General features: G+C 34.6%; 1 protein-coding gene and 1 non-coding gene across 2 annotated transcripts in view; both read right to left on the bottom strand.

Annotated features, from left to right (window-relative positions):
- The window catches only part of RpL7 (ribosomal protein L7), a 57,395-nt gene that overhangs the window by 5,987 nt on the left and 30,619 nt on the right, over positions 1–20,789 (bottom strand). The window contains exon 4 of the mRNA XM_090385090.1: positions 5,125–5,262. Coding sequence (XP_090241216.1) covers positions 5,125–5,262 — 138 coding nt within the window. The remainder of the gene's footprint in view (positions 1–5,124; positions 5,263–20,789) is intronic.
- LOC150077835 (small nucleolar RNA Z221/R21b) lies at positions 18,159–18,234 on the bottom strand. Its single transcript, XR_016547657.1, has one exon. It is a non-coding gene; the product is annotated as a small nucleolar RNA Z221/R21b (small nucleolar RNA).

Here is a 20,789-nt window from a genome sequence, read left to right as displayed (position 1 = left end):
TGCATAAGAATGGTAGCATCAGAAAAATATTACAAATTTTGAACAAAGATTCAAAATTTCCAAGTACTGTAATTACTTGCGATAAAAGTTGGCTGTTCCAGTATGACCCAGAAACTAAAAGAGTCAATGCAGTCGAAGCAAAAACAAACAAAAAAAAAAAAAAAAAAAAAAAAACCAGCATAAATAACAAAATCGAAAATGAAAACCACACTTCTTGTTTATATTAAAGGAATTATGATGAACACGTCCCATCAAATCAGCCTGTCAATGAAGCATACTACATTGAAGTTCTGACAAGGCTGCATGAAAAGATTTATGCGCGCTCTGTTTTCCAGACCTAATCCCTTGTGATTTCTCTTCCCTAAATTGAAAAATGTACTTGAGGAAATCATTTTAAGCCCACTGAAGACAAAAAAAAAAAAAAAAAGACCAGAGTTAAAATGGTTTACAGAAGATGACAAAGAAATGTTTCTGCGCTTGGAAAGTCCAAATTTGAAGGGGATAACTTGTAAGGTAAGAAATATTTCATTTTATTTATTTTATCGCAGGCGATTTCAACAGCCTCATTATTTAATAGCCACACCTTGTATGTCAAAGTATACTACAGAGGCAATATATGTTAACCTCCCCCAATTATCTATACAGCCAGGTCTTGCATAATATAATGCAAGTTTGATTAACGTGTTTTTCAGTTACTGCGATTTGAAAAAATTATACCACTTTTTACTCACACAATGCAAATTTCCAGTTAACGTGTTCTTTTTATGTGACAGTTGAAAAAGATTTGAATCGTGCGCTACGTGTCTGACGGCCAATAAACAAGTGTTTGCCCACTGCTTCCCTCAGTGTGTTCCATCAACCATCGGAAGTAGATGTGTTACTTGTTTGTCTCCTGCTAATAAAGTCACGTATTTAAAAATTCTAATTTTCTGCCCTGTTAATTATGGATAAAAGAAAGAGTGAAAAACATGATTGCAATAAAAAAAAAAAAAAGTTATTATTTTAGCTGAAAAACTTGAAGTTATTAAAAAACATTAAAGTGGTGCAAACCATACGAAAATCGTAAGAGATCTAGGTTACAGTGAGTCTACTGTACGAACGAATATAAAGAGAAAGATAGTTTCATCAACTTCTTTTGTTTTACAAAATACCAGAAACAGAACTCCAATAATGACTGAAATGGAGTCTTATCAATTTGGATAGAAGACTGCAATCAAAAAATAATTCCATTACCTAAGGACAATATTCAGAGCAAAGCTATTAACATTTTTACTAAGCTCAAAGAAACAAAATATCAAGAGGAGACTGAAATCGAGCAGGACTGCATAATGTTAAAGTAACAGGGGAAGCTGCTAGTGCTGATAAAGATGCTGAGGCCAAATTTCCTGCAGAATTGCAAAAAATCATTCAGGATGGTGAATACGACGATCGGCAAATATTTAATGTAGACAAAATGGGCCTATTTTGGAAATGGGTGCCAACTAAAACTTATTTGGCTGCAAATGAAGCATCACAACCTGGATATAAAGTCTCAAAAGACTGACTAACGCTTTTATTAGGAGGTAATGCCGAAGGTGATTTTAAATTGAAGCCTATGCTTGTGTTCCGTACACAAAATCCTAGGGCTTTAAAAGGATACAGTCATCGAACTCTTCCAGTCATTTTGTGTTCAAATAAAAAAGCATGAATGACCAAAGGCCCTTTTTGAAGACTGGTTTACATCTTATTTCTGTCCAATAGTTGAAGCCCATTGCAAAAAAAATAATCTTACTTTTAAAGCTCTGTTGCTTTTAGATAATACATCTGGACATCCTTCTGCACTTGGTGACTTAAATGAAAATGTGAAAGTTGCTTTTTTACCGGAGAATACGACTTCGTTACTGCAACCCATAGACCAAGGGACAATTGCAACTTTCAAGGCTTACTATCGCCATAGAACATTTGCACAGGCACTTGAAGCTACAACAGGAGACAATACAATTTCTGTACCAAAATTTTGGAAAAAATATAACACATGAATGGCCAACGAAAACATTCAGAGCATGGGAAGAAGTGAGAGCTAGCAATATGAGAGCAGTTTGAAAGCATTTTTAACCCATTGCGCAAACAATTTTAATGGCTTCAAAGATGCAGTTCAAAAAAGTTATTAAAGACATAACTAATATTGGTAATGACCTTGGTTTCAAAGGCATGGATATGACTAATGTTCGAGAATCACTGAATTCGCATTCAGAACAGCTAAGTGAGAATGATCTCCTTCAAATAGAAGAACAGCGTGCATACAAAAAAGCTGAAGAAAAGGAGTGTGAGCCAGATGAAAATGTTACCACAAAGAAGATAACGGTAAAAGAACCAGGCGAAATTTTTCAAATCGCAGGGAACCTTAAACAAAATGTAATGGATGTTGATCTTAACATCGAAAGAAGCATGTTATTTCGCCAGGGCCCAGAGAAGCTTGTTGTCGGCTATCGGAAATTGTATGATTAAAAAAGAAAGCCAAAACCATTGAAACAACTGTGTTCAAACATTTCTGTAGCAAATAGTTTCTTCATTATTTATTTTGTGCAATAAATATTTAATTCTATAATTATTTTCTTTATCTTTTACATGGTATGCAGTTAAAAATAATAATTTTCAACTGATTTAATGCCTTGAGAGAATCATTCTCCTGACTCTTCATTCACTGTGCCTATCAAGGTTTTCAGGAAAGATGAAATGCAAAAAATGAAGTCTCGGCAACATATGACATCCTATTTCTTTATATTTATTGAGCAGTTTATGAATTCATCTATGTATGTGAGAGACCTGTGGTTAGCCAGTTTCTATAAAGCAATTTGAAAACTTCTTATGCCTTTAGTTCTAATGAAGACATTTTTAAAAGTTTTTCAACCCACAGAGCTCTCTGATTTGAGGCTCCTCAAAGATTCCCTTGATCACTTCAGTGGCAACGATCCTTGGAAATTTCTCATCTAAGTAATGAACTCCTCTTGAATTCATTTTACTCATCACTTTCACAAAATTCTTTGCTGGGCCAAGTTGAACATGGTGAGGTGGTCTAATAGAACATACTGAACACTACTTGTTTTGGGTTCATAAGTGTTTCTTTGAGGCCATTCATATCTGATGTAATGGTTTGCAGTAGAACTACTGTTCCATAGACAGGAAATAACAATACTCTGTGAATGCTCCTTGCACACCCATTAATATACCAATGACTGTGAGGTCACCATGGATATTCCACTGATGAGCACTATACCAAATTGCTTTGGATAGTGTCTTCATGTTAATTATTTAACATTCATTTAACATGAAGACATATAAGTAGTTTCTGCCATGCAAGAGAACAGCTTTCAAACTTCACTGTGAGGAGTTGAAGAGACTATTCAGATATACAGGTAACCCATGTATAACACGGTAGTTAGGTTCCTATAAAATGTCGTGTTGTGCGAAACCGTATTACATGGGACTAAGAAAAAAAAGTACAAAAAGGGATTATGTTCCAAAAGCTAACAGAAATACACTATTTCATTAATAAGATGTTAACAAAAATACACCATTCTAGATGTCATGTATCTTCTCTCTTCACTTTGCCAGCCTCCTTTTCTACCAGTAATTCTTGAGCATCTTCAGTAATTATATATATATATATATATTTTTTTTTTTAGGAGCATCAGCGACTAAGGCCATATACCTATTGCTCTGTATATACCCTGATGTCGATTTTCTGTTTTGATGGAAGAAAAACCAGTTTCCAGGAGAAAAAAAACATGCTACCATCGCCTGACCAACCCAGCCACATTGTGAAAAAGATCCATAAAAATTTCCCCCAATGGGATTCGAACCCAGATTTTTTCCCCCTGGTGTGGGGAGGAGTGCAATTCTATCAACTGTGATACCCACAAGGGCTCAGCTGGTTGGTTGGCTATTAGGGGTTTTATGATGCACCAGCGCCAAAGGGCTTCAGTAGTCACATAATCAAAACCTTCCCCTCCTACCGACATAGCAAGTTCTACAATCGCACCGATTCCGTTTTCTACCACTTCGACCACATTTCTTGAATGAACTGATTCTGGTCATACATTTTCCCACATGCATTTAACGTTGACTGTTTTACTTCTTTGAGCGATAAAGCTATGATTCTGATACAGTCCACAATTGAGAAATGTCTCCATGCCTCCCATTACTTCAATAGATTTGGAATCAATTTTTTCCAAAATCCATTAACAATTTTCTGATGTAATGAGTTTTAAAGGTGGATATAATGCCTTGATCCAATGGCCAAATGGAAGAAGTTGTATTAACCTAGTACAACTGTGGTGGTAGAAACATAACTTCAATGTTTGGATGGTCTGGCGTGCCATCCAATAGTAATAAAACTTTGAAATCTAGATTTTTCCACAAGTTCAATAGCTCAGAATATAACACAGGGATTTCCCAACAAAATAAAATACAGGGATTTCTCAATAAATTTTTTTTTTACTAGCAAGTCAGGAAACCCTGCTATTGTAACACAATAGCAGGGTTTCCTCCCCGCACAAAAATACCCTGTTATGCGAGGTTTGTCGAAATTCTCTAACCGTGTCAGAGCGATATGTAAGTATCATGTTGTATGGGGTTCCTGTCATGTGCCCTTGTGACAACTCCCTAAACCCTCCATATGACCTGGTACAGATACCTGACTATTCTTTGGCAGAGCAGTAGATTCCTTGGATGATGGTGTACCTAATAAACTGGCCACCATATAGACAATTCCACTAGCCGAACAAATGAAGTCTACCAGAATTTGTATTCAGCATTTCTTGGGCTGAGTGTCTATATAGGATTCGAACATACATTTTAAATACAGACAAATATCAATATTATCATTCACATTGTATGTACTTATACTGTATTTTTAGTTTCTTAATTATACCTTATTTTTATAATTTTAATATTTCCAGAACTGCAGTGTCTGTAAGTTACACTGTAAAGGAAGCTTTTATGTAACTGTCTAGTTCAAAAGATTTTGTTCACTGTTTTCTGAAGTAGTACAAGAAAGTTACTTGTAAAAAGAAATTGCACCACTATTGTACCAATAATAAAAAAATTCATATACTAACTAGAAAACAAATTCATAATACATACCCCCAAGTGATATATGGTTCAGCAATTCTTAGCATGTTAATAGTGGCTTTGTTCAGTTTCACGAACACTGCATTGTTAATTTGCCTCAAGCGGAAAAGCTGCAAAACCTTACGGGGTTTTGGACTGACTCCATTGATACTGTAAGTAAAGACAGTTATATTTTTCAAAGTAGCTGAAGACAACCATGATAAATTATATAGATATAACTAGTACAAATCAAGGAAAGTATAATAAATTTTAATAAATGATAAATATTATCAGTACAGATCATTATTTTTCACAGGCATTGTGAAAGGACAGCTTCAAAGCATAAAACAACATCCATGTCTGGCAGAAATAAATGTCATTACACATTCATGAAATCCTACCTAGCAAACGTACATGCAACAACTGCTGACTATCAGAAGTGAAATTACAAAGTGTCAAGAAACATTTAATTAAAAATGCAGGGTCCACTAAAAACTGGCAAATTTCATTAGTATTTTTTTTTTTACACTAAGAATCTGTTTCAGTGAGATCATGCAATGGGCCAGGAAGACAGTTATTATGGGGGACTGGGCATACATTCTATGTGGAGTCATTTTATGAAAGTAAATCTATTGTTAGAATGTTGGATAATTTCCACACTTGTAATATGTCTTCCACTAATACAATCAAATTACGGGTGGCCAATTTTAAAAGACCAGATATTGACTCTATCTGCAAATTGCTTCAGAGTTTAAAGCAATATAATTTAAAATAGTCACTTATTTTAGATTGCTTTGAATTATCATTACAAAGGCTATATTCAATCACTTGTCCCAGTTTCTTCCAACGATCTCCTCAGGATGGCTACAGCTTCACGAGTTTTTAATTTTGTAACTGGAATTCATTAGGGTTCACCTTCATTTCCCTCCTACTTGTCAAAGTTATCACTAACAGACTGGACCATTTCTTCATCTGTTAAAGCTGTAGTAACTTGTAGCACCATTTGTCCACCCAATAATAAAAAAAAAAATAAATAAACTCCCAATAATAAACTCTCATTCATCTATGTCTTTAGGCCTTTCAATATGATCAGTATCATGACTTAGTTGACCATCACGAACTGTCAGTTGCAGAACCATCAGAATCTTTTCTCGATGAACTTCTTTGTAAACAATACCAGGACTCTTCTTACATCCTGTCTGTCATTTGTCTGTTTTTAAACTCTTTGCCTAGTTTTTCAGCAAAATGATTAGCTTTTTGAAGAATGCCATGATTGATTGGTACATTAAACGAGCTGGCCTGTTTGAACCAAACAAACAGATCTTCAGCTACTGTTTGGCATTTCACATCATACTTCCTTTTTTGGTTTCTAATCACATTAGCATTTAATGTGTGACCTGATTTTAATAATGATGCTTGCTGCATTCCTAATTTTACTGCTACTTCCCTTTGAGACAGAATGCTTAGTTTAATTTGTTATACGTTTCTATAAGTTGTAATTTATCTGTGACACTCAAATCCACCCTCCTCTGTCTGCTGACTTCTTTTGGGGGGTTTTAAAAATTTTAAAACAGTAAAAAAAAAAAAAGCATTTATCAACAACAAAGAACACACAAATTGAAACTAACACAACACATGCAAGTGAAATATTGAAGGAAGTTTTTACTTTGAAATTAAAAATTGGATATTTCATGAACTACTAGAGGCATTTTAAACTTTTACTTATATTGTATTTCGATGAAAATAAATGTTTATTACTACTTTTTAAGAAAACACTGCGAAAATAAGCATTTTTAAATAGTTATGATCCTCACCTCTCCCTGCTTCTTTGAACAACTGCAGCATAGTCTCTTCTGACTTTACCCTATATTGTTTTCCAGTCATTCATAAAAATATCTAAATCTTCCTTTATGATGTGGTAATTTAAATGTTCACCAAAAGAGTTCTGTTAAATTCTGCCAACACTGAGTTATATTTTTTAAACAAAGCCTAAGGCGACAGCATCAAACAAACATAGAATTATGCACAGTTGTAGCTATGACCACAAGAAATATTCAAGTTTAAGTTTACAAAATGCTGCTCAAATTGTAATAATTTAATTGTTTAGTGTATAAACATGTCTATACTTGTTGAAGAAAATTAGTCTGAAATCAAATCTCACCAAACAACAGCATTAACATAAGTTATATGGATTAATCAGCAGCTGCATGAAGAGTGGCAAAAATTAATTTTAAGTGACAGGAAACAATACATATGGAGATTGCTTTCTTTATAATGTGAATGAAAACTTTCATTCAGTAACTGATGCATTCTGACCTCAGAATATTGTGGGTATGGGTAATTTTCCACATAATTTCAGAATGGTGCATGAATCATCATAGGTCATATACAATGTGTTTTCACCCACTTTCATTCAATGACATTTGTTGTGATAAATGGTTATTCCTCAGATTGGGTTGATGTAAGAAGTGGGGTTCCCCGAGGATTAATATCAGGACCATTGTTTTTGATTTTCATAAATGACGTTGATGAAGGGATAGAGGGCGTAATGTCTAAATTTGCAGATGATGTAAAGATTGGTAGAGTAGTTACTGATTCCGCCAAGCAGCGCCTCTTCAGAATGACCTAGATAGACTTCGGAGATGGTCAAAAAAATGGCAGCTATGCTTTAATCCAGCAAAGTGTAAGGCAGTGTTTCACAAACTGTGTTCTGTGAAAAATCGTAATTAATAATTAAAAATATATTAAAATAAAAGACCATGGATTTGTGGTTGAAAAAAGGAACTTGAAAACGAGAAGCAAAATACTTCTAGCAATGCAACTGTGGTTGATGAAAACGAACACAATATTGTCACACTTCGAAGTGAGGATGAACAATTGCAGCCTTTTGTTCCCGAAAAATTTTCAAAGTGAAACAACAGAAACCAACAAATCAGTTCTTTGGCTCCCACTAAACTTGTGTTTTGAAAGTGTTCTGTGAAATGAAAAGTGTTCCATGACTAAAAAAGTTTGGGAAACGCTGGTGTAAGGTATTGCACCTAGGGAACAGTAACCCCAAAATAACTTATACACTTGGCGGAGTCGAACTAAAGCTGGTAGTGGAGGAAAGGGACTAGGGTATTACGATATGGTCAGATATGAAGTTCTCCGAACACTGTAGACTGGTTGCAAGGAGGGCCCATGGTGTCCTATTGATGACTTAAGCATGGAGACCGCATCTAAAGAAAGACATTGTTCTTCTTGAAAGGGTCCAAAGATGGGTAACTTGCCAGGTGAGATCGGCAAAAGGGTGTCCATATGAGGAGACTTCAAATATGAGTTGTAGAGCTTGGAAACTACGCACCTCAGAGGAGACTTGATTGAGGTGTTTAAGGCTCTGAAAGGCATAAGCAAAACGAATAAGGAAATGATTCTAGAACTAGGGGGCATAATTTCAATTGGGGGGGGGGGGAGTTGTTTAGACTGGATTGCAGGAAGTTTTATTTTAGCCAGCGAGTTAATAAATTACTGGAATAAGTTACCTACATGGGTGGTAGAGGCTGACAGTCTGGGGAAATGCACAGTTTGTCCATTTTCTTTTCTCTTATTAATTTTTATCATTTATTTATTTTTTAATTTTCTTATTATTAATTTGTTTTTATTCTTATTATTTTATTTTATGTTATTTGTTATTCTATTTTATTATTATTTTTTGCTGATGCAGCATAAGCCATAGGCTTCCTTGCACCATATGGCTAATACTAACATGAAAATCCTTCGATTTTCATAAACAACTTATTGTTTCCTATTAATATTATTATTTTTGTTTCAGACGAGTACTGTTAGAGTATGAACACTAGATATTTCCTAATTATTTTGGCATTTACTTTCCTTGTGCCCACAATAATTAACTGTTTTAAACAGATAAAAATATTGTCATTTATAAATATTAAATAACAGCAATCATATAAAAATTAACAGAGTGCACACACAAACAAACTGGTTCTTCTATCATTATTCACTATCTAAAGTTTGTTATATGCAGGCAATAACTACCATACATAGAAACTTAAGCAGGGCGATTATGGGAATCTCTTCTGAATTTAACACATAGTTCACAGCATTCACCTGAGTTAAACACCATGCATTCCTGAGAAACTGGAACTGATTTCCACACATGATGTAACAGTAGGCCATATGCTAAAAGTCTGCATGGTTTGTATCAGAATAGCCAAACGATGCAAAGAAGCGATCAGTTGATGCATTCTTTATGCAATGCAATCAAACTTCACTATTCAACTTTAAAAAAAAATAAAAATAAATAAATAATAATAATAAAATTAATATTCAATTGCTAAAATTGAGAAAAGTTCCTAAATCAAATTTATGGCGTAAAAAATTCTTGTAAGATCATTTGTAAATCAGAATATTTATTACTGTATAAAAATATACTTCCCAGCCATACTAATTTTAATGAAAATTATATTTGATTTAATGATGCATTCCGACCTCAGAATATTTTGTGGGTACGGGTAATTTTTCCACATAATTTCAGAATGGTGCATGAATCATCACAGGTCAGTTGAAAACGTAAATTCATGCAGCAAGATAATCAATAGCGATAAAAATGGCTAGAATTTTGCATTAGTTGTATATACCATGTCTGTGGCAGATTACATCAAACACTGATTTGTGTTCAAATAGAACACAAAATTATCTTTCATTTAATGATGCACTCTGACCTCAGAATATTTTGTGGGTATGGGTAATTTTTCCACATAATTTCAGAATGGTGCATGAATCATCACAGGTCAGTTGAAAACTGTAAATTTCGTGCAGCAAGATAATCAATAGCGATAAAAATGGCCAGAATTTTACATTAGTTATACAGGGTGTTTCAAAAGTGATGGTCAATAATTTAAAGGTAAACTGTACAGACTACAATATGCAAAAAAAGCCTAGTAAACATGGGTCCTTAGTGAATCGTTTTTGAGATACTGCACATTTTTAGTTGGGATCCACCACTGACTTGTTTAGGTTAGGTTATGCTCATCCTCTCTGTTTCCTCTCTCTCAATACTCTGAGACATAGCAGGTATACTAGTACTTATCAAAGGAGATAGTCAACATGGAAAGAGGTTACAGCAACGAAGAGTATGCGGGCATGCACTTCATGTATGGCAGTGGTTTTCAACCAGGGTGCAGCAACAACATTCCAAGGGTGCCACATAATTTGAGTTTAAGTTACTTAAACTTATTATTTTTTAAATTTATATGTTTATTTCATTATAAAAAGGTGTACAGTATCTTTTTAATTTTGTGATGATCTATAATTGATGTTTACTTAGTACCTCTGTATAAAGAATAAAATTATTATATACTGTATATATATAATTTGTATTATGTAAATGTAATTTTTAAAATTATATTATTGTAATAACTATCATATAACATATTTTTTAATATTATATATATATATATACATATATATACAGAGAGAGAATCAGATCTAACAGGCAGAAAATTGAATAGGGGTACCGAAAAATAAAATTAATTAAGGGTGCCGTTATTAAAAAAAGGTTAAAAACCACTGTTGTATGGTAAAGCAAACAGCAGTGCACTCGAGACATTTGTACCAAGAAGTATTTCCCCAGCGAAGGCAGCCCAACAGGTGCACATTCATCAGGGTACATCAACGCTTTAGAGAACATGGCCACTTTGCACCTGGAGTATGAGCAGGTAGGCCCTAATGTTTAGGAAAGGGTGTTAGAAAGAACATCCTGTGGTGTTGAAACCAAAAATTAAAAATGTATTATCTTATGTTTAATAAAATCACCCTTAGTAAAGAATTCACAGCTCTTTGCTAAACTAGTGCTCCCATAGTCAGTGGCGGATCTTAACAAAAAATGCACATCATGAAACCAGTTTATTTGCGGCCCGATGTTAACTGGGACTTTTTGGCTTATTTTTAGTTTTTACTATTCGCTTTTAATATTAAATTATTAACCATCATTTTTGAAACACCCTGTATATAGCAAGTCTGTGGCAGATAAAATAGAACACTGATTTCTGTTCAAATAGAACACAATTATCTTCAATTTAATGATGCTTTCTGACCTCAGAATATTTTGTGGGTACAAATTTTTCCACATAATTTCAGAATGGTGCATGAATCATCACAGGTCAGTTGAAAAAGTAAATTCATACAGCAAGATAATCAACAGCGATAAAAATGGCCAGAATTTTGCATTAGTTGTATGTACCAAGTCTGTGGCAGATACTTATATGGCATTTATTAGCGTTTTTGTAAAATTCCAAAATTATTTATTAATTATAATTTACATAATTTATCCTTCTTGAAATTTCACACCACTCTACTTATTTTCTGGTTTTCACATGGAAAAATCAGTGTAATAAAGTTAAGTGAATTAAGATGGGAATTTTTCTGTTTCAACAATACTAAAGTAATACAGCAAATTTATTAATAAAATATTATCATGTCATCCCCTGCAAAAGGACAGATTGTTCTAGGTAAACATATTATTACAAAATTCAGTTCATCTGTAATACAATCTGTTTTTACCCCATGAGAAATGCAAATTATACAAGGTGTTTATAGAATGGAACAAAGTAAAACAAACACCGCAGAAGAATACAATATCCCTTTACCTAAAATGCTTAAAAACTGGAAGTAATTTTGTATGGTTAATATAAAACTTCGCAACATTATTCTACTGTTTCCCCATGACCAGCACATGTAACCACTCAGTTCTGTTCCCAAAAGATAACATTGACTTGTTAATTTACTTTTATGTAAACAAAGCTAGTTTATGGTAGATACAAAACAAATACTCTGAAAATCATCAGCTGCAAGTCAGTTACAATTGTTGCACAGTGTGTTCAATGTCTTTTATTATAATATATTTTTTGTGCCATTTTTAAAAGGATCTGAGTTATCTTTTTTGGAGCTTGCCATTAAATTATTTCAATGTTTGTTTACATTAAACTTCATCTAGCTTATCGAGTTAGTGGCAAAGCATAAACAGAGATTTAAGCCAGGAAATTAAACTGCAAATTATACAAGGGGTTATATAGAATGGAACAAATAAAACAAACACTGCAGAAGAATATAATATTCCGCTACCCAAAGTCTACAATACTTAAAAACTGGAAAAATCTTGACGTGCACAACTAAGGCAGTAATAAAGAAACAGGAAACTAATTGCAAAACTCCTTGTATTTTGCTCACAAACCTCTCAAGTGGTAGCAAAAAATGCATGCATCTAATTTGCCAGTAACAGATCCAATTTTTCAAGAAAAGGCTGATTATATAGCTCAACAACATATAATTAGCAATTTCAAATGCAGCAGTGACCTGGCTCCAAAAGAGAGGTATAACTTAATTTTGTGAAATGTTTGCAGCAAGTCTGGATCAGCTGACAAAGAAAGGCCAGACTGGTTGGTTCTGTACAGTCCATTCTTGAAAATATGAGGCAAAAAATATTTAATCTTGATGAGATGGGCATATTTCATAATTTCCTGCCAAACAAAACAAAGAATCACCATTCTGTTATGCTGCAATGCAGATGGCAGTACAAAACTGCACCCACTTGTGGTTGGTAAATTCTCCAAGCTAAGGTGTTTTAAAGAAGTTAACATGCAATGAGGCCAATCAAAGTGCTTGGCTTACAGTCAAAATTTTAGTCTTGGTTGCCATTCAAAATACTGTTATTTCTTGGGAACAGTATTGCCCAAGTGTAATAATCAACTGTTTCAGAAAGTCTGGCTATTGGAGAAAATATCGAAAAACATGCCCCAGAAAAGTAATGCAATAGCAATGCTCAGGAATGGGAGACTTTGAAGGAACATCTGCTACCATAGCAACGCCAGCACCAGAACAGCTGCTAAAGTAAAAAAAGCACATACTGCCTTCTAAAAAAGATATTCCCAAAATGCATTGCACACATAACAGAAAGGGTTGGTCTACAGTAACATTGATAAAGAAATCATTCCACTTTATAGTGCCTGTGTTGTAGTTAAGAATGTTTTAAGGGGACAAAGGGTGATATTGTTGTACACGTTGGCAGTAATGACATTAAGAGTAGGAGATCTGCAGACTTACTTAACAAGCACAATGTTGAAAAAAAAGTTGCGAGTTAGGGTTAAATTTGAATGTGTCTGCAATTCTACCCAGACACGACAGGGAGTATATGAGAGCCTTGTCAATCAATTTGTCCCTGGAGAGATTGTGCAAAGCTCATGGGGTAAAATTTTTCTCAGCATAGTCTGTGCTTGTTAACAGGAGAGACTGCTTCTACAGGGATGGGTTCAGGGCCAGATTTAAACTTGTTGTGGCCCTAAGCTATAACATGTATGAGGCACTTCTCACTTACAATTCACCTGTGACAATATTTATAAAAAAAAAAAAAAAAAAAAAAGGATTTTTTTAAGATGGAGCAAGGTCCCTTGTAACATGAGCCCCTAAGCTGTAGCTTGTTTAGCTTATGTGTAAATCCAGCCCTGGATGGGATACACTTAAATAGAAAGGATGCAAGGATATTTGCTGTGCTATTGAGGCAGTGTTAAGTGGGTTGGAAAACTGATAGCTTGGGAGATTAACAGATTAACAGTAGCCGCAGGCACAGGTGAAAGTGATTCTTGTACTGCTTCTGTTGGAATGAGCAGCAGCCTGGAAAGCAAGGTGCTTGAAATTTCCAGGACTGCTGGAAGTCATCACTGAACAAGTAAATACATGGCCTGTGTTAGGATAACTAAGAGTAAGAACAGGTGCATTTATACTTGCACTTACACCAATGTTAGTAGTTTATTAAATAAGTTTGATGAATTTGAAGTGCTGGTCAAGATATCAAAGGCAGATATTGTTGGGATATCAGGGACATGGTGCCACACAGATATAAGGAATGCAGAATTGAAATTTGGGGAGTACAAGGGGCACAAAAAAGATAAAGGGAGGAGGGGGTTATGCTGTTAGTTAAGAAACACAAAATCTAAGGAAGTACATCCAGCTGACATTGGTGGACAGTGCAATGTTGAGTCAGTTTGGTGTGACATAAGCACGGGGAAAGCAAAAATGGGAGGAGTGTGTTATAGGCCTAATGACTACAAAGAACAAATGTACAGAGAAAGTGGGCCAGTGAATCAAATTGTCTTATAACGGGGGATTTTAACTTCTCAGATATTGACTGGAATTTGTGGGTTAGTCACTCACACACTAGCAAGCAGATTTATTGGATGAATGTTTTCTACCACAGCACGTTCAAGAGGCAACTAGAGGGAGCAATACTTTTTATCTCACTATCAGCAGTGATGTTTGTTATTATTATTACATATATGCATAAAACAAGCTAGTTTTGACACCTCTGGTGGGCCTCATTGCTACTAATCTTGTTATTACAAAACAGGAAAATTTAAGGCCCTTGCAAAAAATTTTAATTTTCAATTTATTATCCTGGTCATCCCATTTATTCAGATTTAGTTTCAAAGGCTTAAAGAACGGATGTTTGTGCTGCCAAGAGGTTTATTATAGATGATCTGACTGTGAAATAGTACTAGTAGTGACAAATAATGCAAGAAAGCAGGCTTACAGCATCAACAAAAAAACTGTACTCACATCATCTGTCCAACCCCTGCAATAATTTGTCTACATCTTCCTTAAATTATTCAAACTATCCACTTCCATAAAACTTCTGGCTGAAAGCAAATTTCTGCACAGCTACCTTGTAACCATTTTCACCAATTTAAATTATGCCTCATGTGTGTCGTCTGTGTAAAGGAAGGATGTAATCAGCACTTAGCTTACTCTTGAAATCCAGTAGATTTGGCCATAAATTCAATTTCATGAACACACTTCTCAGGACAGAGTTCTACATTTGCCATAAGCATTTGTTACAACTTTTTTCAACTGACTAGATTGCTGTTTCCTTGGTATGGTTTCCTTCAACAAGTTACAAATGCCATTACAATGAAACTTCTCTTCTGAACTAAAAATACCCTGTTGATAGAAACATAGAAACGGAGTTAATGTTTATATAAAACATCAATAATACTATGATCTCCTCAATGACACTTTAATGGACTTCCAACACGTATTAAAAAGCATTTGGTTTTTCTTTTTCAATAAATCAGAGCTGAGACACACCGGCCACATACACAAAGATTTAAAAAAAAAAAGTTTCTGGATTTAAATGTGGCCTGCAGAAGTTCAGAGCATATTAAAATATTTCTTAACTATAAAAGGTGAGCAAAAATTTGTATGTTTCAAGTCTGTCCTGACCTCAGAATATATTTAGTATTGGGTAGTTTTTCCACATAATTTCAGAATGGTGCATGAATCATCACAGGTCAGTTGAAAATGTACAGATCAAAATGACAAAAAATTTGAATATTAATTGTATACCAAATTATTTAATCAAATATGCTAATTCCCATTCATTTGAGAATAATGGTACAAAATAAATTGGCTCATGTAAAATAAAGTGGAAAGCTAACTAACATAGGGCAAAAACAATATAAATAAAAACTTTTACATAAACAATTTGTTAAAAATTGTAAATGTCTAGCCTGCCAAAGACAACTAGACAGGGAATGAATTTACCATAATAGTTATTTTTAGTATAGCTGTTTTGCACTTTAGGGTACTTACATATACTCTTAGTTTATAATTGTACTCCCTTTACTGATGTTTTGTAATAGAATGCTTGACTGAGATTTTTATTCATATTTATTAGGTGCTATAATGACTATTCAACAAAAATAATTTAATTTTGCTACATTTCTATTCTCAACAGACATTTGTTCCACTTTTCTAAAAAAATTCCTATAGTAAGAAATTTTTGTTGCTCACCACACCAAAGTTTCACTACTACTATTTCTTGTAAAAAACAGAACTCTCTTCCACAACACAACCCTGAATAGACTAAATACCATAAACTCTTTAAAATCCAGTAAACTAATAAATTCAGCAGTGCCAAATTTTAGAGGAGCATGTTTGAATAAAGCACAAACAACCGAACCTATTCAAATCTGCAAACATTTGTACTGGCTAACTTGTTTTTCCATCTTTTTTTGTGAGCAGGATTTAACTACACCAATAATGAAATTGGCTTAATTCTCATAGTAGAACAAAAGTATTGCCTTATTTTCAGATAGCTTTAGCTACACAACAACTTTAAAAATTCTGATTTCACATACTGCATAGCAGCTCACACCTAACATCATCTTTGCAACTATTTCACCTGCATGTTGTCACTACAGACCATTTTGGTATCCGCTGAGGCACCAGTTAGGCCTGAAACTTAGGCTGTCATAGAATTCTCATCTTTTAAACAAATGGCCAATTAACCTGTTGGTGAGTCATCTGTTTGAAGATTTTAATATTAGTGCAATACTCATTGCAAAGACAAGTTTGTTCTGCTATGAGGATTACGACCACAGTATTATCCTTGCAGTTTAAATTCCAGTGGCCACAAAACAGATTAAAGGGCAAGATATTCATGCAATCACTGATATGAGTGCTGGATTGCTTTAACATTTCTGGATTGTAAAATTTTGATTTTAATGAATCCAGGTTTCACCAGAAGCCATCATGTGATTAAAAAATTTCTCCTTTTGTTCTCATACAACACCTTGATTCTGAAATTTAAACTTATTTCCTTGTGTTCTCGTGTCAGCATTCAATGTCTTTTGAAAATTAATATTTGATAAACAATATCACACGGACCTATGCTAATGCTGCACACAAATCCTCCAAGCTTAAACAAATCTTATGAATGTACTTCAAATTAAATAACAGTTACTTCAAATTCTGCAACAATAACTTGACATCTTCACAATAAATGCTTCCTTCATTTAATGTAATTCACTTCCATAACATTATATTCCACAAAACTATATTACGGTTCCTGAACAGCATGCAGCCCTAAAGAGAATGGTTTCTCCTTGAAACTCTTAACTGAACATTCTAACAACTGTTCAGCTCTCACCCCACAATATTCAGTCACCATTAAACTGTACCTACATACATACCTCTCAAACTAATGCCCAGGCCTCAACAAATTTGTTCAAGATCTAGTCACAAGCTGGGGAGGGGTGACAACTAATTTTTGTGCTATCCCAGTGAAAATCTGATTTGACTGAATGGACTATTACTCTTCAACATGTTACTCCAACCAATAAGATTTGTTCCACAAAATAAAAAATGTCAAGTTTGTTGTTTGTACTAAAAGTCCATCATACTGTATCTTTGTTGAAAACCACGGCAATCCTTGCAACATACACAATGCAACAATCGTAAAACAAAAAATAGAAGTTCAACCTCACAGATGCCAGAATGACCTGTAAAATACTAGCTGCCAAGCTGGATTGCTTAGTTACCACGGCAACCATGTTTCTCAAGGCCTGCTGATGCCAATAAGTGAAAGATACACAGATTATTGTGGAGCACAATAATCTATATATCTTTCACTTAATAATTTATAAAGTGAATGAGAAAAAGCTGCTCTTTACTGCTATTGGGCAGAAAACTGAAAAATTGTTTTACTTCTAGTAGCAAACTGGGAAAGTAGTTTAAACAAGATTAGAAGTTAAATTTCTTTGATCATCCAAGACTAGCATTTTACAGAGATTGTGATATATTCAAATCTTTAATCTTTCTTCATTTGGCAATGGAGCAAGTGATTCCCAACCTTTTCTTTCTTGAACAAAACCCATTGAGAAACATTGCATCAGAAAAAAATAAGACTGGCAATGATCTCTCTCATTAATTCACCATCTCACAGATTGCATGTCCGTACTTCTAAATTGGAATTTCATCTTTCTTCCAAAATTTTCTTTGATTATTCTCTATACATCAGCTAACCAAACTAATTTCTTCCTCAAAAAATCAAAAACAATGGAGGTTCAACGTCAATGAGTTCCTTCTGGGCCTCATTGCGTATTTTATCCACAATAAGTTTCAGCAACCTTTGGGATTGCCATTCAGAAAAAAAAAAAAAATAAATAAATAAATAAATAAATAAAATAACAATGAGGTAAAATGCTTTACTTATCGTGACAATGAGACGTAAAATTGACCTCAGAATACTTTGGGTAATAGGTGATTTTCTACATAACTCTCAGAGTGGTGCATGAAGTATCATCACAGGTCATTATAATATCCACATTAAAAGTATCACATTTCACCCAAAAAACAAATCAGTATAAAATCTCACAGATGTAGCATTCTAAAACTCCTGTTTTCTTTATCGACAGAAAGTTTTCGAATGTTAAATTTTTCTTATTCCTGTTATGCTATTAATTTGCCCAAATTTTAACAAAAATGGTGAGAGATCACTTGAAAGACGCCAAGTTTCATATTAATTTTTTTGAATATATTTTTAAAAATTCTGTTTAAACAGAGCCAAAATTTCACATTTCCTCAAGGGGTTGCAGCAATTATTGTATATATTTGGTAAGTTTTAATAATGGTAGACTGTTGGCATTTGAGATGAGCAGACGCGCTTAGACAGGGCTCCTCAGATAAGTGGTTTACTTTTGGATAGTGCTTTTAAATATTTGATTTATTTAGATATTGTTGGATTATTTTGTTATTGGTTTTCCTGTAACTGTTTGATTTTAATAATATTATAGATATAATTTTTTAAAGTTACTTTCATTGATATTTATTTAATTTTATAATGGTAGTTACGAGATCTGCCTTAAACACGTCACAGGGTATCGTGACTCACACGGAAATAGCAGATGGCGATTTACGGGTGAGTAATGATTTAATCCGTTGTGGAACCTGTGGAATGTTTTCCAAGGTCGACCTGGTGACTAATCCTACCTCACCTGGGGATTCTTTTCTTTGTGATCGATGTAAGGAATGCACCGATCTTAAATTACAATTTGGTGCACTGATGGAACAATTTGAGTCCCTGAAAAAACGAGTGCTTGCCCTCGAAAATAATGCATCTGGGAGCTCGTCAGGGACTCAAAACTCCAGCAATCTACCAAGTGATGCACACCCGATTCGAGCCTCAAAACAGAAAAACCAAGTGCAAACTACTCTGGTTAAAAAGGACATTGTTTTATTAGGAGACTCCATTGTCAGGGAAACGGGGAATATTTTGTTAATAAGGATAGGTGGAGCAGAACCAGGGTATGTCTGCCGGGAGCAACTATTGATGATGTCACCAACAGATTGTCAGATTTTAAAGGGGGTAAAGAAAATATTATTATTCATGTGGGGACAAATGATATATTAAACGTACACGATCTGACGATTTGTTGGAAAAATACAGGACAATGCTGAGGAAATGTCACGAGCTAGGCCATAATGTCTATGTGTCTGCAATTCTGCCCAGACACGATAGGAGGGATTATATGTTAAGAGCCTTGTGGATTAACTCAAGACTTGAAGGAATCTGCAAGGCTTTAGGGGGTAAATTTCTATCAGCATGGCCCACACTTGTAGGTAGAAGGAATTTGTTTTGTAGAGACGGGATACACTTAAACAAAGGTGGTGCAAAAGTTTTTGCCACTATTATTGAGGATACCTTAAAGGTTCAGGGAAACTGCTAGTTAGGGGGATGTGGGTAATACTGACACGCATTTATCTGATAATATTGGTCAAAGTAACTCTTGCACATACCTTAAGAGTTCTGATCTGTTACCCCAACTGGACGTATTATCTAGATGTTCTGGGGGGCAGAAACGTTGAGCGGGTAGCTAATATCAGGGAAGAGAGCCTAAAAAACTTCAAGGGTTGTGTTAGGGTTGTTAAATATACAAGAACAGTAAATCTTAATTGTTTATACAGTAACATTAGAAGTGTCGTCAATAAAATGAGCAAATTCGAACTGCTGGTTAAAACAAGTAACGCGGACATAATAGGGCTTACAGAGACGTGGTGCCACCCAGAAATAGGGGATGATGAGTTTCAGTATGGCTTGTATAATGTATTTAGGAAGGATAGGTTACATAGAAGGGGTAGTGGGGTAATGCTTCTTATCAGAAGCAGCCTGAGTGCGACGATAGCTTTCCCGGATTCAGACATTTCACATGCTAGTATAGAGTCTGTATGGTGTGAGATAGTTGGAAACAAAGGTATAATGCGAGTAGGAGTAATCTACAGACCAGGTGATTGTGAAGATTATGACAAAAGCCTCTACATGCAAATGGAATGGGCAAGTAAGTGTCAATGCCTTATTATGGGTGATTTCAATTTGCCTCTAATTAATTGGAGTAAATGGGAAGGAAACTCGACATGGGGAACAAAATTTTTAAATCAACTAGATGACTGCTATTTGTATCAACATGTCAGGGAAAGTACTAGAGAAAAGAATATCCTAGACCTCATCATCACACATGAATCAGATGACATAACAGGGCTGACAGTAGAGGAACCAGTAGCAGGAAGTGATCACGGAGTTCTACGGTGGATGATGACGAGAGAGGTAGCAGAAGTAAAAGGCAAAGGAATGGGTTTTAATTTCAGAAAAGGAAATTACGATGCCTTAAGGTACTACAAGGCCTCTATCAACTGGGTAGTTATCGCGCAGAGAATGAATACAATTGAACTGTGGTACGCTTTTAAAACATTAATCACAGATGCCTTGAATGCGTATATACCATTAAAAAAATACTCCACGAGAAGGGTTTCAAGTTGGATGAATAGTGAAGTTGCCACATTACTTGAGCAGAAAAAAATGTGGCATGGAA

The sequence above is a fragment of the Mastigoproctus giganteus genome, chromosome 11 (assembly GCF_048544385.1).
Source record: "Mastigoproctus giganteus isolate SK-2022 chromosome 11, ASM4854438v1, whole genome shotgun sequence".
Classification (NCBI taxonomy): Eukaryota; Metazoa; Arthropoda; class Arachnida; order Uropygi; family Thelyphonidae; genus Mastigoproctus; species Mastigoproctus giganteus.
Note: the sequence above shows the minus strand (reverse complement) of the source record. Positions and strands in the feature narration are given on the sequence as shown.